This window comes from Bombina bombina, chromosome 7, assembly GCF_027579735.1.
Source record: "Bombina bombina isolate aBomBom1 chromosome 7, aBomBom1.pri, whole genome shotgun sequence".
Classification (NCBI taxonomy): Eukaryota; Metazoa; Chordata; class Amphibia; order Anura; family Bombinatoridae; genus Bombina; species Bombina bombina.
In genome coordinates this window covers 517166140-517191055 of record NC_069505.1, presented here as the reverse complement: position 1 = coordinate 517191055, position 24916 = coordinate 517166140, and the positions used below count along the sequence as shown (strand labels likewise).

Sequence of the window (24916 nt, the reverse complement as noted above, 5' to 3'; positions counted from 1 at the left end):
TGTGCACAATGTGATTCTTTCCCTCTTCCTGACCGGGTGTCTATCAGAGAGGAGTCCTAAATCTCTGTACTGTCTGGGTCATGGGAGGTGGTGAGTGCCCCAGCCATTGGGATATATTAAGGTGCAATTTTTTTTAATAAAATAAGATGTTTTATTTCTATAGTTCTCCGGTTATTGCACTAGCGATGGAGGATTCTGTTACTTAGAGGCCACTTCCTCTATTCCTAAAGAGTTATTCCTGTTTATATTGTTAGGAGGCCTTAGTTCCGCCCCCTCAATTATGTTCCATATGCCTTGATAATGTGATAATTTCAAACATGTTTGTTACCACTGAGCTGTCCGCCTCTGAGGAGATTTCGTCCAGTGAGGTGTGTACCCTACATTCTTATCTATCTACATATGCAGTTTCCTGTAGCATTGCTGATTTTCCATATGGAGGGGGACATTTTTTCACTAGACGTTACTGCGTTGTTCAGACGGCGGTGTCTGCGGCCTTTAATGCTTTACCTCGCCCTGCTAAGCACAAGCGAAAGGTTACATATTGCACTCCTTCCCAGAGTATGTCAGATAATTTATTGGATTTTACTGATAGGGTTATCTGAAGATGAAGTTTTTTTTTCTTTCTGAGACTTCAGAGTATGAACATTCTGGGTCAGAGTCTGCTGCCTCTAAACCTCCGGCTGCGGAGGAACCAGACTTTAGTTTTAGGAATTTGCGCTTTCTTCTAAAGGAAGTTTGTGGCGAATTCAGAGGTTCCAGAGGCCAAATTGCCTGATGAACCTTTGATTCCTAAATTGGAGTTTGAGGACAGGGTGGTACCTTATCCTTCCCTGCTCCTGTTAGATGGCGAACATTTATTAAGAATGAATGGGACAGGACTGGATTCCTTGTTCCCCTCTTCTCCCTTTAACAAATTGTTCCCGGTCCTGGACTCTCAATGGAGTTGTCAGGTTCCGTCCCTAAAAGGGTTGGCACTATCTTCACACTTTCTATACGTATTACTATCCCGCTTGAGGATAGCTCTTCGTTTAAAGAGCCCATGGATAAAGGATGGAAACTATGTTAAGAAAGATGTTTCAACCAGAGGCGGCTGTTGCCGCGGTTGCTGGAGAAACTACCTTATAGGACTTGATCAGGGTGGCGGGTCCCCTCGACTTTACTTGGGAAAGATTTACGACCTTGAGGGATGCTAATTCTTTTATCTGTGATGCTATTAGGCAGATTATTCGCCTGAATGCTAAGGCTTCAGCTTTTTCTGTTCAGGCCCGTCGGGCTGTGCCTGAAGTTATGGTCTGTGGATATGACTTCTAAGTCTAGACTTCTTTCCCTCCCCTTTAAAGGAATGATTTTGTTTGGTCCGGGCCTGGACTCGATTATCTCCAAGGTCATAGGGGGCAAGGGTGCCCTCCTACCGCAAGAGAATATGAACTAGTCTAAGGGACAATTTTCGTCCTTTTCGTTCTGATAAAGCCCATGTCAGCAGTCCTCCGCTAAGCCTGAGCAAACCTAGAGCTCTTGAAAGCCGGCTCAGTCCTGGAATTAACCCAAGCAGAGCAAGAAGCCTGCCAAGTCTGTCGACATGAATGGGCGGTCCCCTGTCCTCTTCTGGATCGTGTAGGTTGCAGACTGTCACCCTTTTCAGTCTCTTGGTTCAGGGAAGTGCAGGATCCATGGGTCCTGGAGGTCATAGCTCAGGGTTACAAGATAGGTTTCATGTCTCAGCCACCCAAGGGCAGATTCCTCCTCTCTCTCATGTCTCAAGCCTTTCTGGGGTGCGTACGGGATTCTTAGGAGTTATTGTTCCGGTGCCTATTGCAGTGAGAGGTTTGGGATACTATTCAAACCTTTTCGTGGTCCCAAAGAAGGAGGGAACTTCTGTCCGATTTGTACCTAAAGTGCTTAAACAGGTTTTTAAATGTCCCCTCGTTCAAGAGGGAGACAATAGGTCCATTCTTTCCCTCGTTTGAGAAGGGCAGTTCATGACCACGATAGATCTGAAGGATGCTCCCTTCACGTACCAATCCTCAAGGACCACTTCCAGTTCCTAAGGTTTGCGTTCCTGGACCAGCACTTCCAGTTTATTGATCTTCCGTTTGGTCTAGCTACTACTCCAAGAAATTTTTCGAAGAGTGGACCATTCGGAATCTCTCCTCCGTCGTCTTCGATCCCATGGATGGAAGATAAATCTAGAGAGTTCTCTTGTATCAAGTACCAGGGTAGATTTCTCGGGTACTATAATAGACTCCATAGACATGAGAATATTTCTAACAGACCAGAGACGTTGCGAGCTAGCTTCAACATGCCCTTGCCCTCCGGACCTCCTTAAGGCCATCTGTGGCTCGGTGTATGGAGGTGATTGGTCTCATGGTGTCCAGCTTGGACATAATTTCCTTTGCCAGGTTTCACCTTAGACTGTTGCAACTGTGCATGCTGAAGCAGTGGAAAAGCGATCATTTGGATCTGTCTCAACCGATCGAGAGAATCGCTCTCTTGGTGTTTTTGTCCGGATCACTTGTCCCAAGGGACGTCCGTCTCAAGACCATCCTGGGTGTTTGTTACTACGGTTGCGAGTCTGTCAGGATGGGGAGCTGTTTGGGGTGCCAGGAAGGCACAGGGCCTATGGACTCAGGAGGAAAAGCTCCTTCCCGATTGCATTTTCGATCTTCAGGCAATATACAATGCTCTGAAGGCTTGGCCTCTGCTGGGTTCATCCCAGTTTATCAGATTCTAATCAGACAATATATCCTTGGTGACTTACATCAACCATCGGGGGGGGGAGGGGAGAAGCTCCCTAGCTATGAGGTAAGTATCCTGGATTCTGGAGTGGGCGGAGACCCACATTTGTTCGCTGTCAGCAATCCACATTTTGGGTGTGAACAACTAGGAAGCGGATTTCCTCAGCAGACAATACTTTAATCCTGGGGATTGGTGTCTCCATCCCGAGTATTTGCAGAAATTTGCAAGAGGAAGATCTTATGACGTCTCATTACCAAGTTACCCAGATATGGGTCGAGGTACAGGAATCCTCATTCGAAGTTAACAGATGCATTAGCGGGGCCTTGGAGGTTTAATCTAATTTATCTTTTCAGGCCGTTACCACTACTTCCTAGTGTAGTGTCTCGAATCAAGCAGGCATCAGTGATACTGATTGCTCCATCTTGGCCGCAAAGGATATGGTTTGCAGATTAATGGGGATGTTATCTCCTCCGTGGAAGTTACTTTGTTGCAGGGATCTGCTGACCAAGGTCTCTTTGTTCATCTATGTCTAGATCTCTGAGGCTGACTGCGTGGAGATTGAACGCTTAGTCCTAGCCAAGAGAGGTTTTTTTTAGAGTGTTATTTTTACTCTCATTCACGCTCGTAGCTGGTTGCTCGTCGCATCCATCATAAGGTGTGGAGGACCTACTTATTCTGTTCTCCAGGATGAACTAGAGGAGGGCTTTCTGCAAGTCCCCTGAGGGGACAGATTTCTTCCCTGTCTGTGTTACTGCACAAGAGGTTCGCTGAGCTTCCTGATGCGCAGTCACTTGTTAAGGCTCTGCTAGGATCAGACCTGTGTTTAGATCTATTGCTTCTCCTTGGAGTTTAAATCTTGTTCTTTAGGTTTTGCATGGGCTCCGTTGGAGTCTATGCATGAAGTAGACATTAAATTATTGTCTTGGAAGGTTCCTTTTCTGCGCGCAGAGTATCTGTGATTGCTGCCTTGCAATGCGTCCCTCCTTATCTGGATTTCCATGCTGATGAGGCTGTTCTACGAACCAAGTTAGGTTTTCTTACTAAGGTTGTGTCAATTCGCAACATCAATCAAGAGATTGTGGTTCCTTTCTTATGTCCTCTTTCGTCGAAGGAACGTTTTCAACGTATTTCTGGATGTGGTTTGTGCCTTGAAGTCCTATCTTTCGACAAACTTCTTTCTCTGTTTGTTTCCGGGAGGGCTTCTTCGACTTACTTTTCTTTTTTGGCTGAGGAGTGTCCTCCGTTTAGCATTGAGACAGTGGGACATAAGCCTCCTCTGAGGATTACGGCTCATCTAAGGGAGCAGTGGTTTCCTCTTGGGCCTTCAAGACTGAGGCCTCTATGGATCAGATTTGTAAGGCGGCTACCTGTTCCTTCTTACATACTGTTTTCTAGACTTCACAAGTTTAATGTTTTTTGCTTCTGAAGCAGCCTTCAGGAGAAAGGTTTTGCAGGCTGTGGTGCCTTCAGATTAGGGTCCGCCTCTCTTTTTTCCCTTCCGTTTTGCATTGTGTCCTCTATAGCTTGGGTATTGTTTTGCCAAAAGTAACGAATGCAGCTGTGGCCTTTCCCTGTTTAAGAAGAAAAACTTAAATTATGCTTACCAGATAATTTTCTTTTCTTCTGACGGGAAGAGGCCACAGCTCCCAGCCCGTTTTCATTCTATGGGGCGGCCTTATATTTTATTTGTTCTTCTGGCACCTTTTTCACCCTAATATTTCTCCTACTGTTCCTTGTTCCCTCGGCAGAATGACTGGGGGATGAGGGAAGTAGGGGAGGTATTTAAGCCTTTGGCTGGGGTGTCTTTGCCGCCTCCTGGTTCTGTATTTCCCAAAAGTAATGAATGCAGCTGTGGCCTCTCCCGTCAGAAGAAAAGAAAATTATCCGGTAAGAATGATTTAAGTTTTTAGGCCTTTCATCTGTGAAATTCAACTTTATGTTGTGTTATAATATAGTGTTATAATATAGTGTGTGTGTGTGTGTATGTGTATAATAAATGATACACACAGTAGAAAAAGCCAAAAGTTTCTGGCTCCTAGATTTCTCCAACATAGGTGTGTCCGGTCCACGGCGTCATCCTTACTTGTGGGATATTCTCTTCCCCAACAGGAAATGGCAAAGAGCCCAGCAAAGCTGGTCACATGATCCCTCCTAGGCTCCGCCTACCCCAGTCATTCTCTTTGCCGTTGTACAGGCAACATCTCCACGGAGATGGCTTAGAGTTTTTTAGTGTTTAACTGTAGTTTTTCATTATTCAATCAAGAGTTTGTTATTTTCAAATAGTGCTGGTACGTACTATTTACTCAGAAACAGAAAAGAGATGAAGAATTCTGTTTGTATGAGGAAAATGATTTTAGCAACCGTAACTAAAATCCATGGCTGTTCCACACAGGACTGTTGAGAGCAATTAACTTCAGTTGGGGGAACAGTTTGCAGTCCCTTGCTGCTTGAGGTATGACACATTCTAACAAGACGATGTAATGCTGGAAGCTGTCATTTTCCCTATGGGATCCGGTAAGCCATGTTTATTACGATTGTAAATAAGGGCTTCACAAGGGCTTATTTAAACTGTAGACTTTTTCTGGGCTAAATCGATTGATTATTAACACATATTTAGCCTTGAGGAATCATTTTATCTGGGTATTTTGATATAATAATATCGGCAGGCACTGTTTTAGACACCTTATTCTTTAGGGGCTTTCCCAAAGCATAGGCAGAGTCTCATTTTCGCGCCGGTATGGCGCACTTGTTTTTGAGGACAGCATGGCATGCAGCTGCATGTGTGTGGAGCTCTGATACATAGAAAGGTCTTTCTGAAGGCATCATTTGGTATCGTATTCCCCTTTGGGCTTGGTTGGGTCTCAGCAAAGCAGATTCCAGGGACTGTAAAGGGGTTAAATATAAAAACGGCTCCGGTTCCGTTATTTTAAGGGTTAAAGCTTCCAAATTTGGTGTGCAATACTTTTAAGGCTTTAAGACACTGTGGTGAAATTTTGGTGAATTTTGAACAATTCCTTCATACTTTTTCGCAATTGCAGTAATAAAGTGTGTTTAGTTTAAAATTTAAAGTGACAGTAACGGTTTTATTTTAAAACGTTTTTTGTGCTTTGTTATCAAGTTTATGCCTGTTTAACATGTCTGAACTACCAGATAGATTGTGTTCTGACTGTGGGGAAACCAAGGTTCCTTCTCATTTAACTATATGTATTTTATGTCATAAAAAAATTTAGTAAAAATGATGCCCAAGATGATTCCTCAAGTGAGGGGAGTAAGCATGGTACTGCATCATCCCCTCCTTCGTCTACACCAGTCTTGCCCATACAGGAGGCCCCTAGTACATCTAGTGCGCCAATACTCCTTACTATGCAACATTTAACGGCTGTAATGGATAATTCTATCAAAAACATTTTAGCCAATATGCCCACTTATCAGTGAAAGCGCGACTGCTCTGTTTTAGAAAATTCTGTAGAGCATGAGAGCGCTGATGATATGGTTTCTGAAGGGCCCCTACACCAGTCTGAGGGGGCCAGGGAGGTTTTGTCTGAGGGAGAAATTTCAGATTCAGGAAACATTTCTCAACAAGCTGAACCTGATGTGATTACTTTTAAATTTAAGTTGGAACATCTCCGCGCTCTGCTTAAGGAGGTGTTATCCAATTTGGATGATTGTGATTATCTGGTCATTCCAGAACCACTATGTAAAATGGAAAAGTTCTTAGAGGCCCCGGGGCCCCCCGAAGCTTTTCCTATATCCAAGCGGGTGGCGTACATTGTTAGTACAGAATGGGACAGGCCCGGTATACCTTTAGTACCTCCCCCCATATTTATAAAATTGTTTTCCTATAGTCGACACCAGAAAGGACTGATGGCAGACAGTCCCCAAGGTCGAGGGGGCGGTTTCTACTCTACACAAGCGCGCCACTATACCCATAGAAGATAGTTGTGCTTTCCAAGATCCTATGGATAAAAAATTAGAAGGTCTGCTAAAGATGTTTGTTCAGCAAGGTTCCCTTCTACAACCAATTGCATGCATTGTCCCTGTCACTGCAGCCGCGTGTTTCTAGTTTGAGCTAGGAAAGGCGATTATTAGTAATTCTTCTTCTTATGAGGAGATTATGGACAGAATTCGTGCTCTTAAATTGGCTAATTCTTTCACCCTAGACGCCACCTTGCAATTGGCTAGGTTAGCGGCGAAAAAATTCTGGGTTTGCTATTGTGGCGCAGAGCGCTTTGGTTAAAATCTTGGGCAGCGGATGCGTCTTCCAAGAACAAATTGCTTGACATTCCTTTCAAGGGGAAAACACTCTTTGGCCCTGACTTGAAAGAGATTATCTCTGATATCACTGGGGGCAAGGGCCACGCCCTTCCTCAGGATAGGTCTTTTCAAGACCAAAAATAAACCTAAGTTTCGTCCCTTTCGCAGAAACGGATCAGCCCCAAGGGCTACGTCCTCTAAGCAGGAAGGTAATACTTCTCAAGCCAATCCAGCCTGGAGACCTATGCAAGGCTGGAACAAAGGAAAGCAGGCCAGGAAACCTGCCACTGCTACCAAGACAGCATGAAATGCGGGCCCCCGATCCGGGACCGGATCTGGTGGGGGGCAGACTCTCTCTCTTCGCTCAGGCTGGGGCAAGAGATGTTCTGGACCCTTGGGCGCTAGAAATAGTCTCCCAAGGTTATTCTCTGGAGTTCAAGGGGCTTCCTCCAAGGGGGAGGTTCCACAGGTCTCAGTTGTCTTCAGACCACATAAGAAGACAGGCATTCTTACATTGGGTAGAAGACCTGCTAAAAATGGGAGTGATTCATCCTGTTCCATTAGGAGAACAAGGGATGGGGTTCTACTCCAATCTGTTCATAGTTCCCAAAAAAGAGGGAACGTTCAGACCAATCTTAGATCTCAAGATCTTGAACAAGTTTCTCAAGGTTCCATCGTTCAAGATGGAAACCATTCGAACACTTCTTCCTTCCATCCAGGAAGGTCAATTCATGACCAAGGTGGATTTCAAGGATGCGTATCTACATATTCCTATCCACAAGGAACATCATCGGTTCCTAAGGTTTGAATTCCTGGACAAGCATTTCCAGTTCGTGGCGTTTTCTTTCGGATTAGCCACTGCTCCTAGGATTTTCTCATAGGTACTAGGGTCCCTTCTGGCGGTGCTAAGACCAAGGGGCATTGCTGTAGTACCTTACTTGGACGACATTCTGATTCGTGCGTCGTCCCTTCCTCAAGTAAAGGCTCACACGGACATTGTCCTGGCCTTTCTCAGATCTCACGGATGGAAAGTGAACGTGGAAAAGAGTTCTCTATCTCCGTCAACGAGGGTTCCCTTCTTGGGAACTATAATAGACTCCTTAGAAATGAGGATTTTTCTGACAGAAGCCAGAAAAACAAAACTTCTAGACTCTTGTCGGATACTTCATTCCGTTCCTCTTCCTTCCATAGCGCAGTGCATGGAAGTGATAGGTTTGATGGTAGCGGCAATGGACATAGTTCCTTTTGTGCGCATTCATCTAAGACCATTACAACTGTTCCTGCTCAGTCAGTGGAATGGGGATTATTCAGACTTATCTCCGAAGATACAAGTAAATCAGAGGACCAGAGACTCATTCCGTTGGTGGCTGTCCCTGGACAACCTGTCACAAGGGATGACCTTCCGCAGACCAGAGTGGGTCATTGTCACGACCGACGCCAGTCTGATGGGCTGGGGCGCGGTCTGGGGATCCCTGAAAGCTCAGGGTCTTTTGTCTCGGGTAGAATCTCTTCTACCGATAAATATTCTGGAACTGAGAGCGATATTCAATGCTCTCAAAGCTTGGCCTCAGCTAGCGAGGGCCAAGTTCATACATCAACCATCAGGGGGGAACAAGGAGTTCCCTAGCGATGGACGAAGTGACCAAAATCATTCTATGGGCGGAGTCTCACTCCTGCCACCTGTCTGCTATCCACATCCCAGGAGTGGAAAATTGGGAAGCGGATTTTCTGAGTCGTCAGACATTGCATCCGGGGGAGTGGGAACTCCATCCGGAAATCTTTGCCCAAGTCACTCAACCGTGGGGCATTCCAGACATGGATCTGATGGCCTCTCGTCAGAACTTCAGAGTTCCTTACTACGGGTACAGATCCAGGGATCCCAAGGCGGCTCTAGTGGATGCACTAGTAGCACCTTGGACCTTCAAACTAGCTTATGTGTTCCCGCCGTTTCCTCTCATCCCCAGGCTGGTAGCCAGGATCAATCAGGAGAGGGCGTCGGTGATTTTGATAGCTCCTGCGTGGCCACGCAGGACTTGGTATACAGATCTGGTGAATATGTCATCGGCTCCACCATGGAAGCTACCTTTGAGACGAGACCTTCTTGTTCTAGGTCCGTTCGACCCACTCCAGCTGACTGCTTGGAGATTGAACGCTTGATCTTATCAAAGCGAGGGTTCTCAGATTCTGTTATTAATACTCTTGTTCAGGCCTGAAAGCCTGTAACCAGAAAATTACCACATAATTTGGTATATCTGTTGGTGTGAATCTGCAGGATTCCCTTGGGACAAGGTTAAGATTCCTAAGAGTCTATCCTTCCTTCGAGAAGGATTGGAAAAAGGATTATCTGCAAGTTCCTTGATGGGACAGATTTCTGCCTTGTCTGTGTTACTTCACAAAAAGCTGGCAGCTGTGCCAGATGTTCTAGCCTTTGTTCGGGCTCTGGTTAGAATCAAGCCTGTTTACAAAATTTTGACTCCTCCTTGGAGTCTCAACCTAGTTCTTTCAGTTCTTCAGGGGGTTCCGTTTGAACCCTTACATTCCGTTGATATTAAGTTATTATCTTGGAAAGTTTTGTTTTTGGTTGCAATTTCTTCTGCTAGAAGAGTTTCAGAATTATCTGCTCTGCAGTGTTCTTCTCCTTATCTGGTGTTCCATGCAGATAAGGTGGTTTTGCGTACTAAACCTGGTTTTCTTCCAAGAGTTGTTTCTAACAAAGACATTAACCAGGAGATAGTTGTGCCTTCTTTGTGTCCTAATCCAGTTTCAAAGAAGGAACGTTTGTTGCACAACTTGGATGTAGTTCGTGCTCTCAAATTTTACTTAGCAGCTACTAAGGTTTTCAGACAAACTTTGGCTTTGTTTGTTGTTTATTCTGGTAAACGGAGAGGTCAAAAAGCAACTTCTACCTCTCTCTCCTTCTGGATTAAAAGCATTATCCGATTGGCTTATGAGACTGCCGGACGGCAGCCTCCTGTAAGAATCACAGCTCACTCCACTAGGGCTGTGGCTTCCACATGGGCCTTCAAGAACGAGGCTTCTGTTGATCAGATATGTAAGGCAGCGACTTGGTCTTCACTGCACACTTTTTCTAAATTTTACAAATTTGATACTTTTGCTTCTTCTGAGGCTATTTTTGGGAGAAAGGTTTTGCAAGCCGTGGTGCCTTCCATTTAGGTGACCTGATTTGCTCCCTCCCTTCATCCGTGTCCTAAAGCTTTGGTATTGGTTCCCACAAGTAAGGATGACGCCGTGGACCGGACACACCTATGTTGGAGAAAACAGAATTTATGTTTACCTGATAAATTACTTTCTCCAACGGTGTGTCCGGTCCACGGCCCGCCCTGGTTTTTTTAATCAGGTCTGATAATTTATTTTCTTTAACTACAGTCACCACGGTAACATATGGTTTCTCCTATGCAAATATTCCTCCTTTACGTCGGTCGAATGACTGGGGTAGGCGGAGCCTAGGAGGGATCATGTGACCAGCTTTGCTGGGCTCTTTGCCATTTCCTGTTGGGGAAGAGAATATCCCACAAGTAAGGATGACGCCGTGGACCGGACACACCGTTGGAGAAAGTAATTTATCAGGTAAACATAAATTCTGTTTTTGAACACATGTGACGGCTCGTCTAGATTGCCCTTTAAGATTTTAGATGCTTAATGGGATAGAAAGGTCAAAATTTAAATGTGCATAAATACATTTCCATTTGGAATAATAGCATTTTTTCAATATACTTCTAGTAAAAGTTATTTTATTTTTGTATTAAACCTTAGTGAAGTGAAGATGGTGTGTATTGTTTATGTGAAGAAGTAATTTGTGTCATACATGCCACCACTGACTCTCTGAGAAAGTGTGGTGTTTGAATACTGGTGCACGGGCCCTCACAGGATATGTGCGTATGACGCAAAAAAAACAGTAATACATTTTACTAGAAGCATTTTTGCTACTGGAAGTATATTGCAAAAATGTTTCTATTTTACATTGAAATGCACCCATGCACATTTCAGTTTTGACCTTTCTATCCCTTTAAAGGGCTACAGAAGGTTTTGTTTGTTTTTTGTTTTTATTTGTTCCATCCAAATATAAATAGATCCCTTTTTGTTTTTTAAATATATGTTCCTGTACTGAGGATTTTTTAAGCTTGTAAGACATGTCACAATCTCTATTAACAAAAAAACAAACAAAACAAAAAGAGAATTATTCATATTAGTCAGTCAGTGAGCAATCTACACAGCCATGCACGTTTTAAAGAGATAGTCTAGTCAAAATTAGAACTTTCATAATTCTAATAGAGCAGCAATTTTAAGCAACTTTCTAATTTACTCCTATTTTCATTTTTTCTTTGTTCTCTTTATTTGAAAAAGCAAGAATGTAAGCTTAGAAGCCGGCCCATTTGCTGGCTCCTAAGCTTACATTCTTGCTTTTTCAAATAAAGATACCAAGAGAACGACATTTTTTTTATAATAGAAGTAAATTAGAAAGTTGCTTAAAATTGCATGCTCTATCTGAATCATGAAAGTTTAATTTTGACTAGACTGTCCCTTTAAGCTCACTTCAAAAAAAGGTTTATACAGGTACACACATCCCCAAATCTGGAATTCCAAAATCCAAACTTATTCTGAAATCTTAACTATTTTTTCATATTTTTTAAAAAAATGTAATGATCAAAAATGACTTTCTTTCCTATAATGATGATAGTCCATAGAATCCATAACATGTGGGATATAATTCCCGCCACTAGTAGGCCAAGAGCCCACACAAGATTAAATTCCCTCCCACCTTGTTTGCTCAGATCAATGTGAGATCCTTTTTCCCTGGGACACAAAGAAGACAGAGACTTCCAGCAAGCTGAATGTTACAGGGAAATAGTATTAGCCGGTTATGTGCAAACTATCTCCCTAGGGATTTCAGCCATAACTACCCTCAGGCTTTGCGGGGAGATGTCCCTCAGCCTCCTCCTATGAGATAACGGTATTTCCTCAGATATCCTCTGCCGTATTTGTATAAGCACTGGATGGTCTCTTCACTGGATACTGCTGTATTTTGGTGACTGGTAAGCTGGTGGAGGGGTGCAACTTGTAAGCCCCTTACCACAGCACAGACACAGCCCACGGGCTATTAGAAGGTACTCTGACACAAGTACAGCATAGCCAGGGGTCTTAGCCTGACACACTTGTTTTCCCTAAATTGGCAAATTAATTGCCCTTGAATTGAATTCAGCTACGTGCACCTTGATTGTGCATTCACAAAGTTGGTTTTAAAAAACTATACTGAACTATGTACCTGCATTATCTATATCTGTTAAAGGGACAGTATACTATAACATTTTTACCTTAATGCGTTTCCAATAACTTTTTTTATCAGATGAAATTTGCTTTTTAAAGGCTTATTTGTGTATATGAATTAGCTGATGTGTTTTGAAGCCACAACCTAATAACATGGGTTAAGCTTGTAGGTATAATCAGATCTCATTACTTTATCACATTGTGTACATATAAATGCTTCTTTAAACAGATCAGTACTTGGAGAGAACATGGAAAATTAACATTGTATTACCTTATCTCTTCTATAACCTACTGGGAGTGTAATTTCTTCTACTGGCTTTGTTTACACAGCTTGGCCTCAAGGCCAAAAATCTTCAAGATGGATGGGGATACCACAGGCTAAATAAACTATTTCAAATGCCAATATAATGGTAAAGGAAATACTTGTAAACGATTTAATACACTCCAGCAGGTAAAGTGGATCATTGGGAACAAATTATAGGGGAGAATTGTTTTTGAGTAAACTCTCCCTTTAAGCTATTTAAAGGGAGTATACATTTTTTCTTTCCTCAAAAGCTTTCTTAAGGGTGTTTTTTTAGTGCTTATAGCTTTGCTTATGCTATAAGGAGCAGAAAAATCTGTCCCTAAACTTACCCTAGAAACTGAGTCTCCTGAACACTTGTCTACCATTATTTAAGTGTGCTTATTATAAATCAACTAAAGTACTTTCTTCAGCTCATTTATGTGACTCATGTTTAGATTTGTTAAATGTATACTGACCAATATAATATTTCTTTGGGTACTAATACACCTCTATTTATTACAGGTTGATGCAAAACGAGTGTATAAAGTCAGTTAATTTTTTTCCCTTCTAAGTGATATGTACCCTGATCCAAGGGATACTGTGGTATCTTCAAGGATCCCTCATCTGCTGTAGTAACCTGATACATTATTCTAGTTTATTTTAATTTGAACACATTGTTCTTTTTTTAAAGAGTTCTTAGTCACTTTAGGGGTTAAAAGAATCCTAAGTATTCTAATGCTAAACTGTTGTTAATCTCCCTGAGATTTTCCCTGTACCTAAATGCTGTCTGACTTGATTGCTAAGGAATAATTGAAACCAGGTGTGTCTGTTTAATCCTTTTGCAAGGTTTAAAAGGTGTATCCTTTTTTTCTACATACTGGTTAAATTCCTAGACCAACTATTTATATTACTGATGTAGCTACTGCTTCTAATTTCCAGTTGTCCAGTCTATTAGAACAGTTTTTTCTGATAACGCTGTTAGTTATAACTATTAAGCTCGCTTCAGAATATACAAATTCTTTTATTTGTGATGCTGTATTTGATACGATAAAAATCTATGTCAAAGCATGTCTGTAGCTATTCTTACCAGGAGAGCCCTGTGGCTTACATCCTGGAATGCTTATATGGTGTCTAAAGTCTAGATTATTGTCTTTCCCAAAAAAACAAAACAAACAAAAAAATACAACGGACTCCTCCGTTCACAGCAAGGTTCCTATGGTTTACTCTGGGGACCTAATGCTCATTGGAACATGTCCAAACAGGATAAGAAGTTGGTTCCCACCTCCAAAACTACTATTTCAGTAGCATACACACATATGCTCCAATACCTTGTGTTCCTTTAGTGACCAGACCATTTTTTCATTTTTTTTTACCGTTAAGAGCCAGGGCTATTTTTACATTTTCTGCGGTGTTTGTGTTTAGCTGTAATTTTCCTCTTACTCATTTACTGTACCCACACATATTATATACAGTTTTTCTCGCCATTAAATGGACTTTCTAAAGATACCGTTATTTTCATTATATCATCTAATTTACTATAACATTTTTAATAAAATATGATGAAAAGATTTTAAAAAAATATTTTTTTCTAACTTTAATCCCCAAAATCTACAACCACCAAAAAACACCCATGCTGAATAGTTTCTAAATTTTGTCCTGAGTTTAGAAACACCCAATGTTTACCCCCTTAAAGTGCTGGGCATTTCAGACTAAAACTTCCCCAAAAGACCAGAGTATTTTTAGCATTTTTGCTATCACTTCATTTAAACAGAAATAGAGCCTTTTTTATATTTACCTATTAAAACTATATACAGTGTATGTATATATATTTAGTAGACAACCCAAAGGGGACGATTTATTAACTGTCTGGTGGACATGATCCACTGCAGTGGATCATGTCTGCCCAACATCGCTAAATGGTGAAATGCTTTTGCAATGCCGCCTACCTGGACTGTGATCACAACAGATGCACGTCTCACAGGTTGGGAGCTGTCTGAGGGTCTCTGACAGCACAAGGGGTTTATAATCCTCGAGAGGTGAGGTTACCAATCAATATCTTAGAACTCTGTGCTATTTTCAGAGCTCTTCAGGCTTTGCCTCTATTAAAGATAGAACCATATATTTGTTTTCAAACCGACAATGTCACAACAGTGGCATATGTCAATCATCAAGGGGGACTCGCAGTGCCCTAGCAATGAAGGAAGTATCTCTAATACTTTCTTGTGTGGAATCCAACTCTTGTCTAATCACTGAGATTCATATCCCAGGTGTAGACAATTGAGAAGCGGATTTTCTCATCCTTCAATCTCTACATCCGGGGGAGTGGTCTCTCCATCCAGATGTATTCTATCAGATTGTGCAGATGTGGGGTCTTCCAGACATAGATCTGATGGCCTCTCGTCTAAACAAGAAACTTTCCAGATACCTCTCCAGGTCCAGAGATCCTCAGGCGGAAAGGATGAATGCTCTAGCAGTACCCTGGTTTTATCAACCTGCTTACATTTTTCCACCTCTAGTTCTTCTTCCAAGAGTGATCTTAAAGATCATAATGGAACAATCATATGTGTTAGCAGCAGCATGGCCTCACAGGTTCTGGTATGCGGTCCTTGTCCGAATGTCCAGTTGCCAACCTTGGTCACTTCTTCTAAGACCTGACCTTCTGTCTCAAGGTCTGTTTTTCCATCCGGATCTCAAATCTCTAAATTTGAAGGCATGGAAATTAAACGCTTAATCACTGAGTCAGAGAAACCTCTATGACTAAGGACTAACACTATGATACAGCTTGTAAGCCTGTTTCAAGGAAAATGTATATCAAGGTTTGGAAACCTATATCTCTTGGTGTTCCACTCATGATTATCCCTGGCATTATTTTAGAATTCCTAGGATTCTTCAGTTTCTTCAGGATGGTTTGGATAGAGGTTTGTCTTCCAATACTTTGAAAGGACAAATCTCTGCTCTTTCTGTTTTATTTCACAGAAAGATTGCTAATCTTCCTGATATTGACTGTTTCGTTCAGGCTTTGACTCCTATCAACCTGTTATTAAATCTATTTCTCCTCCTTGGAGTCTAAATTTGGTATTAAAGACTTTGCAGGGTCCTCCTTTTGAGCCTATGCATTCTTTGGACATTAAACTACTTTCTTGGCTATCTCTTCTGCTAAAAATGTTTCTGAATTGTCTGCTCTCCCTTGCGAGTCTCCTCATCTGATTTTTCATCAAGATAAAGCTGTTTTGAGGACTTTGTTTAAATTTTTGCCTAAAGTTGTGAATTCTAACAACATTAATAGGGAAATTATTGTTCCTTCCTTGTGTCCTAATCCTAAGAATACTCTTGAAAGATATTTACATTCTTTGGATGTGGTAAGAGCTTTGAAATATTATGTTGAAGCTACTAAAGATTTCAGAAAGACTTCTAGTCTAGTTGACATTTTTTCTGGTTCTAGATAAGGCCAGAAAGCCTCTATTTCTTTGGCATCTTGGTTGAAACTTCTGATTCACAAAGCTTATTTGGAGGCGGTCCAGTCTCTGCCTCAGAGAATAGCAGCCCATTCTACAAGATCAGTTGCCACATCTTGGGCTTTCAAGAATGAAGCTTCAGTTGATCAAATCTGCAAAGCAACCACTTGGTCTTCTTTGCATACCTTTTACAAAATGTTACCATTTTTATGTTTTTGCTTCTTCGTAAGCAGCTTTTGGTAGAAAGGTTCTTCATGCAGCTGTCTCGGTTTGATTATAGTGCCTATTATTTAAGTAGCGTTTTTTATTTTTAAGAAAAATAATTATTTTTAATTTCTCAGCGGAAATAGACGTTTTTATTGTATCCCTCCCTCTATTGTTACTCCATTATATCCCATCAGCTTGTGTACTCTAGCCACCTATATGAAAGAAAGCATAATTTATGTAAGAATTTACCTGATAAATTAATTTCTTTCATGGTGGCGAGAGTCCACAAGACCCACCCATTTTTTGGGGGTTATGATTTTTTTTTTGTGTGAAGCACATTATTTATCCTGTTCCTCTTTTTTATGCTTTTACTCCTTATACACCTCACTAACTTGTCTATACATTAAACTGAGGTATGAGTGAGGTGCAAGGTGTATTTATAGGCATTTGAGGTTTGAGAAACTTTGCCCCCTCCTGGTAGGAATGTATATCCCATCAGTAACTAGCTTGTGGACTCTTGCCACCATGAAAGAAATGAATTTATAAGTTAAGTTCTTATATAAATTATGTTTTTAACCTGCTTATCTGTTTTCTCCTCTGGTTCCTTTATCCTGAGTGATTTTCAAGTTAAGACTAGAAAAGTCATTTGTAATCCTGATTGCCCTTGCGGGGCATTACAGGATTTGGCATGCGAATCTGGTTCAAATGTACAGTTATCTGCCTTGACCTCTTCCTCTGTGGTCAGACCTTTTGTCACAAGGTCCTTTGTTTACAATTGGATCTTTAGTCTCTAAAACTTTATGGCATGGCAATTGAACGCTTAGCTCTGAGACTTAAAGGTTTCTCAGAAAACTTGTCTTTAGGAAAAGTTGTCACAATTTTTTTTGAAAAATTACAATGATATATGAGATCATAATTTTCCTGAAATTTTTTAGAATCCCTCGGATTCTTCCATTTTTACAGGATGGCTTAAATAAGGATTTATCTGCCAATGCTTCTGAAAGATATTTGCATTTTTTTTTAATGTTTTTAGAGCATTGAAATATTAGGTTAATACTACTAAGGTTTTCAGACAAACTTCTAGTCTGTTCCTTTTTCTGGCCCTAGGAAATGTCAGAAGACCCCTGTTGTTATTTTTAGCTTCTTGATTGAAATTTTTGATTAACAAGTTTTTTTTTGGAGGCGGGTAAACCTCTGCCAAAGCCGATTATGGCTTATTCTACTAGGTCAGTTGCCACTTCTTGGGTTTTCAAGATTGAGGCTTCACATTTGCAAAGCAGCCACATTGACTTCTTTGCATACCTTTACAAAATTTTACAATTTTTATGTTTTTGCTTCCTCTGAAGTAACATTTGGTAGAAAGGTCCTTCAGGCAGCTAGTCAGTTTTTAGTGATTTATGCCTTTTTTTTTTTTTCTTTTCCAGTTTATTATAACAGATTTTCTTCTTTTAGGTTGTGGATTTAATTTTAATTTAGGCTCCATTTCCATTTTCCATTTCGGCTCTTATTACTTTTGAACCTCACTACTTGGATATACATTAGACAAAGGTAATCTGTGAGGTGGGAGGGGGCTACTAAAAACAGAAAAAAGAGGAGCTCAAACTGGGATCAGATGGTGCTTAATAGCCCACCCTATGAGATGGTCCCTACCCAGGGTGCAGCCTCTTTCTGCTCAATCTGTGCTTTCCACAGAAGAATAATTTTCCTGTAGCATATCAGTTTGACCCCATCCCAAAGGACAGTCCAGCCCCGAAATACCAGGCAATTCTTATCTTAACAAAGGATTTGAATGGCTAACCCCAGACGTATGTTTTGGCCTATATTGGCCTCATCAGCGGTGGTGCAACTATATCCCTCTAGGCACAGTGAGCAAGTGGTCCACATCTGGTTGCCCCATTACACTTAGGGAGACTAAAAACAGAAAAGAGAGGTGCTCAACATGGAAAGGATGGTGCTTAATAACATTTGTCCAATTTCCTTCTATCATCTAATTTAATTCTATTTGAAACCTTTGTCTAAGATCACAAAAAAATATTGTATACATTTTTTTTCTGACTGAAATGCCCTGATAATATATAAACATTTTAATTCTTTTAAAATTTAAGTTCTATATTATTTTAACTTATTAAACATTTTTAAATAAAAAAAAATACATCAACATATTTATTTATATTTATAAATATATTATAATGTGCGTGTGTATGTGTATTTTGTTTTTTTCAATAGATTCTGGCCTGAAATTGATGATCATCTACGTAAAGCTGTCTACGAAAAGCGGATAAATGTCAGACTTCTGATTAGCTGCTGGAAAAACTCCAACCCTGCGATGTTCCCATTCCTCACATCTCTGGCCGCTCTCAACAGCACTAAGAGTCACTACAACATCGAAGTGGTAAAATCCTTGTCTAAAATAAACTGGTTATATTTTGTTATTGTGTTTAGCAAATCTAATGTCCTCACAATTATTTATTTTACCTTGTCCAATCTCACAATATGAGTGTTGCACAACAACGTTCTCCACAGAAAATGTTGCCAATCAGGTGGCATGAAGTAGCTGTGTAAGGGCACTGTAATACTTTGCAATCTTATAACATTATCTGTTATTTATAAATGTAACTCAAATAAAACTATTGCTAAATCTAATCCTCACAGGTGTAATAGTTTTTAATGTTTTCTTAAAATCACCTTATGTTTTTTTCTGGTGCCCAAGGCATTTTTTTTTTTTTTTTTTAATTTATTTGCTTAGATCTCTTGGTATACGACGCCTACTGTAGGTAGTCTCAGGAGCAGCAATGAACTACTGGGAGCTAATGATTGGTAACTGCACATATATGCCTCTTGTAATTGGCTTACCAGGTGTGTTCAGCTAGCCAGTAGTGCATTGCTGTTCTTTCAACAAAAGATCTCAATAGAATTAAGCAAATTTGATAACAGAAGTAAATTGGAAAATTGTTTTTGACAATTGAAGTAAAGTTGCTAAACTGAAGCACCCAATTTTTAGTTTTTTGATTTTAATGTTAATTTAAGTTTAATTGCAGAAAACTTGAAGGGTTTTGTAATGTGTGGCCTAAGACTTTTTTTTTTTTTTTTTTTTCTAGAAAATATTTGTAGTCCCAGCAACACCTGAACAAAAAAAGATCCCGTTTGCTAGGGTGAACCACAACAAGTATATGGTGACTGACCGGGTGGCATATATAGGTAAGATGTGCGACAAAATGATGTCCTTTCCTCACCCTTCATGATTTGTAACTGCACAAATGAATGTACAGAAAGAAGGGAGTGTGTGTGTGTGTATATGTATGTGTGTGTGCGTATGTATGTATATGTGTGTGTGTGTATGTATGTATGTGTATATATATATATATATATATGTGTGTATGTGTGTGTATGTATATATATATATATATATATATATATATATCTATATATATATATATATATATATCATTAATTGTGAAGTCGGTTTTCAAGTGATTGTGTGCATGCCCAAAAAGTCTTATAGTTTCTTTCTAATGACACGGTGAGTCCACGGATCATCAATTACTGTTGGGAATATCACTCCTGGCCAGTCGGAGGAGGCAAAGAGTACCACAGTGACACTGTTAAGTATCTCTCCTTACCCACAACCCCCAGTTTGCTCTGATCTTTTTCTGGGGTCTAGCCGTAGTCCATGTCAGTCTCTTCAGTAGGGCAGTGGTGGCTTTTGAGCACTTGGGAACTTGTGAGGTACAATCCTCACTGCGCTTTCTCAAGAATGTGCTGCCCTATTCAGAAAGCCTGAGTAAGCTTACTCAGATTCTTTGTTTTTCCGCAGGTCCATGTGAGGTATGGGAGCCTCTCAAACCAGGTAAGCTGACCTGCTGCCGGTCAGATGCTTTAAGATAAATGCCATATTTATTTTCTTGAAGGGAATATTGGCACTTCTGCAGCTAAATGTTGCTTATGAAAATGAAGGGACATTTAATTTTACCCTGTGATTAAAGGGTTAATATTATCAGGCAGTTTGACAGGGCACTGTGAACTGTGCTGGGGAGAAACTTTTTGTGGCTCAATAAGTGCAAGCTCCGGTTAGGATGCGGGCTGTGTTTTTCATACAGATGGAGCCGATTCCAACACTAATTTCTCCAACATTGGTGTGTCCGGTCCACAGCGTCATCCTTACTTGTGGGATATTCTCTTCCCCAACAGGAAATGGCAGAGAGTCCCAGCAAAGCTGGTCACATGATCCCTCCTAGGCTCCGCCCACCCCAGTCATTCTCTTTGCCGTTGCACAGGCAACATCTCCACGGAGATGGTTAAGAGTTTTTTTGGTGTTTAAATGTAGTTTTTATTCTTCTATCAAGTGTTTGTTATTTTAAAAATAGTGCTGGTATGTACTATTTACTCTGAAACAGAAAAGGATGAAGATTTCTGTTTGTAAGAGGAAGATGATTTTAGCAGACCGTAACTAAAATTGGTTGCTGTTTCCACATAGGACTGTTGAGATGAAGTAACTTCAGTTGGGGGAAACAGTTAGCAGACTTTTCTGCTTAAGGTATGACTAGCCATATTTCTAACAAGACTGTGTAATGCTGGAAGGCTGTCATTTCCCCTCATGGGGACCGGTAAGCCATTTTCTTAGTCAAAAACAAACAGAATAAAGGGCTTATTATGGGCTAAATAGATTGCTTTATTTGTGCATATTATTCAAATTTAGGCTAACAATTGACATTTATAATCTTGGGGAACGTTTATAAAACGGCAGGCACTGTATTGGTCACCTTTTTCAGTCAGGGGGCTTTTCTAGTCATAGACTGAGCCTCATTTTCGCGCCATTAATGCGCAGTTGTTTTTTGAGAACAGGGCATGCAGATGCATGTGTGTGGATCTAAGAATCTCTGAAAAAGCTTTTAGAAGGCGTCATTTGGTATCGTATTCCCCTCAGGGCTTGGTTGGGTCTTAGCAAAGACTGTATCTGGGACTGTATAGGGGTTAAATTGAAAAACGTCTCCGGTTCCGTTATTTTAAGGGTTAAAGCTCTGAAATTTGGTGTGCAATACTTTTAAGGCTTTAAGACACTGTGGTGAAACTTTGGTAATTTTTGAACAATTCCTTCATACTTTTTCACATATTCAGTAATAAAGTGTTTTCTGTTTGAAATTTAAAGTGACAGTAACGGTTTTATTTTAAAACGTTTTTTGTGCATTGTTGACAAGTTTAAGCCTGTTTAACATGTCTATACCTTCAGATAAGCTATGTTTTATATGTATGAAAGCCAATGTGTCTCCTCATTTAAATTTATGTGATAATTGTGCCATAGCGTCCAAACAAAGTAAGGACAGTACTGCCACAAATAATGATATTGCCCAAGATGATTCCTCAAATGAGGGGAGTAAACATGATACTACATCATCTCCTACATTGTGTACACCAGTTTTGCCCATGCAGGAGGCCCCTAGTACATCTAGTGCGCCAATACTTATTACCATGCAACAATTAACGGCTGTAATGGATAACTCCATAGCAAATCTTTTATCCAAAATGCCTACTTATCAGAGAAAGCGCGATTGCTCTGTTTTAAACACTGAAGAGCAAGAGGACGCTGATGATAATTGTTCTGTCATACCCTCACACCAATCTGAAGGGGCCATGAGGGAGGTTTTGTCTGAGGGAGAAATTTCAGATTCAGGAAAAATTTCTCATCAAGCTGAACCTGATGTTGTGACATTTAAATTTAAATTAGAACATCTCCGCGCACTGCTTAAGGAGGTGTTATCTACTCTGGATGATTGTGACAATTTGGTCATCCAGAGAAATTATGCAAGATGGACAGGTTCCTAGAGGTTCCGGTGCCCCCCAACGCTTTTCCTATACCAAGCGGGTGGCGGACATAGTAAATAAAGAGTGGGAAAAGCCCGGCATACCTTTTGTTCCTCCCCCCTATATTTAAGAAATTATTTCCTATGGTCGACCCCAGAAAGGACTTATGGCAGACAGTCCCCAAGGTCGAGGGGGCAGTTTCTACTCTAAACAAACGCACTACTATTCCTATCGAAGATAGTTGTGCTTTCAAAGATCCTATGGATAAAAAATTGGAAGGTTTTGCTTAAAAAGATTTTTGTACAGCAAGGCTACCTTCTACAGCCAATTTCATGCATTGTTCCTGTCACTACGGCAGCGTGGTTCTGGTTCGAGGAACTAGAAAAGTCGCTCAGTAGAGAAACTCCATATGAGGAGGTTATGGACAGAGTTCACGCACTTAAATTGGCTAACTCTTTTATTTTAGATGCCGCTTTGCAATTAGCAAAATTAGCGGCGAAAAATTCAGGGTTTGCTATTGTGGCGCGCAGAGCGCTTTGGCTAAAGTCTTGGTCAGCGGATGTTGTCATCCAAGACAAAATTACTTAACATTCCTTTCAAAGGTAAAACTTTATTTGGACCTGATTTGAAAGAGATTATTTCAGACATCACTGGGGGAAAGGGCCACGCCCTTCCACAGGATAGGTCTTTTAAGGCTAAAAATAAGCCTAATTTTCGTCCCTTTCGCAGAAATGGACCAGCCTCTAATTCTGCATCCTCTAAGCAAGAAGGTAATGCCTCACAACCCAAACTAGCCTGGAAACCAATGCAAGGCTGGAACAAAGCTAAGCAGGCCAAGAAGCCTGCCACTGCTAACAAGACAGCATGAAGGAGTAGCCCCCGATCCGGGGACCAGGATCTGGTGGGGGGCAGACTCTCTCTCTTTGCTCAGGCTTGGGCAAGAGATGTTCAGGATCCTTGGGCGCTAGAAATAGTTTCTCAAGGTTATCTCTGGAATTCAAGGAACTACCCCCAAGGGGAAGGTTCCACAAGTCTCACTTATCCTCAAACCAAATAAAGAGACAGGCATTCTTACATTGTGTAGAAGACCTGTTAAAGATGGGAGTGATACACCCAGTTCCAATAAAGGAACAAGGAATGGGATTTTATTCCAATCTGTTCGTAGTTCCCAAAAAAGAGGGAACGTTCAGACCAATTTTGGATTTGAAGATCCTAAACAAATTTCTCAGGGTACCATCGTTCAAAATGGAAACTATTCGAACGATTCTACCCACCATCCAGGAAAGTCAATTTATGACTACCGTGGATCTAAAGGATGCGTACCTACATATCCCTATCCACAAGGAACATCATCAGTTCCTAAGGTTCGCTTTTCTGGACAAACATTACCAGTTTGTGGCTCTTCCATTCGGATTAGCCACTGCTCCAAGGATTTTCACAAAGGTGCTAGGGTCCCTTCTAGCGGTTCTAAGACCAAGGGGCATTGCAGTAGTACCCTTACTTGGACGACATTCTAATACAAGCGTCGTCCCTGTCAAAGGCAAAGGCTCATACGGACATCGTTCTAGCCTTTCTCACATCTCACGGATGGAAGGTGAACAAAGAAAGAGTTCTCTGTCCCCGTCAACAAGAGTTCCCTTCTTGGGAACAATAATAGATTCCTTAGAAATGAGGATTTTCTGACAGAGGTCAGAAAATCAAAACTTCTAAGCTCTTGTCAAGTGCTTCATTCTGTTCCTCGTCCTTCCATAGCGCAGTGCATGGAAGTAATAGGATTGATGGTTGCAACAATGGACATAGTTCCTTTTGCACGAATTCATCTAAGACCATTACAACTGTGCATGCTCAAACAGTGGAATGGGGATTATACAGACTTGTCTCCAATGATTCAAGTAGATCAAAAGACCAGAGATTCACTCCGTTGGTGGCTGACCCTGGACCATCTGTCCCAGGGAATGAGCTTCCGCAGGCCAGAGTGGGTCATTGTCACGACCGACCGCCAGTCTAGTGGGCTGGGGTGCGGTCTGGGAATCCCTGAAAGCTCAGGGTCTATGGTCTCGGGAAGAGTCTCTTCTCCCGATAAACATCTGGAACTGAGAGCGATATTCAATGCTCTCAGAGCTTGGCCTCAACTAGCAAAGGCCAAATTCATAGGTTCCAATCAGACAACCATGACGACTGTTGCCTATATCAATCATCAAGGGGGAACAAAGAGTTCCCTGGCGATGAAAGAAGTGACCAAAATAATTCAATGGGCGGAGGATCACTCCTGCCACTTGTCTGCGATCCACATCCCAGGAGTGGAAAATTGGGAAGCGGATTTTCTGAGTCGTCAGACATTTCATCCGGGGGAGTGGGAACTCCATCCGGAAATCTTTGCCCAAATAACTCAATTATGGGGCATTCCAGACATGGATCTGATGGCGTCTCGTCAGAACTTCAAGGTTCCTTGCTACGGGTCCAGATCCAGGGATCCCAAGGGGACTCTAGTAGATGCACTAGTAGCACCTTGGACTTTCAACCTAGCTTACGTATTCCCACCGTTTCCTCTCATTCCCAGGCTGGTAGCCAGGATCAATCAGGAGAGGGCCTCGGTGATCTTGATAGCTCCTGCGTGGCCACGCAGGACTTGGTATGCAGACCTGGTGAATATGTCATCGGCTCCACCATGGATGCTACCTTTGAGACCAGGACCTTCTTGTTCAAGGTCCATTCGAACACCCAAATCTGGTCTCCCTCCAATTGACGGCTTGGAGATTGAACGCTTGATTCTATCAAAGCGTGGGTTTTCAGATTCGGTGATAGATACTCTGGTTCAGGCCAGAAAACCTGTAACTAGAAAAATTTACCATAAAATATGGAAAAAATATATCTGTTGGTGTGAAGCCAAAGGATT

At 41.3% G+C, this 24916-nt stretch overlaps 1 protein-coding gene across 1 annotated transcript in view; it reads left to right on the top strand.

The window, feature by feature from the left end:
* PLD3 (phospholipase D family member 3) overlaps positions 1 to 24916 on the top strand; it is a 166011-nt gene that overhangs the window by 127939 nt on the left and 13156 nt on the right. The window contains exons 10-11 of the mRNA XM_053721761.1: positions 18448 to 18613; positions 19320 to 19419. Coding sequence (XP_053577736.1) covers positions 18448 to 18613; positions 19320 to 19419 — 266 coding nt within the window. The remainder of the gene's footprint in view (positions 1 to 18447; positions 18614 to 19319; positions 19420 to 24916) is intronic.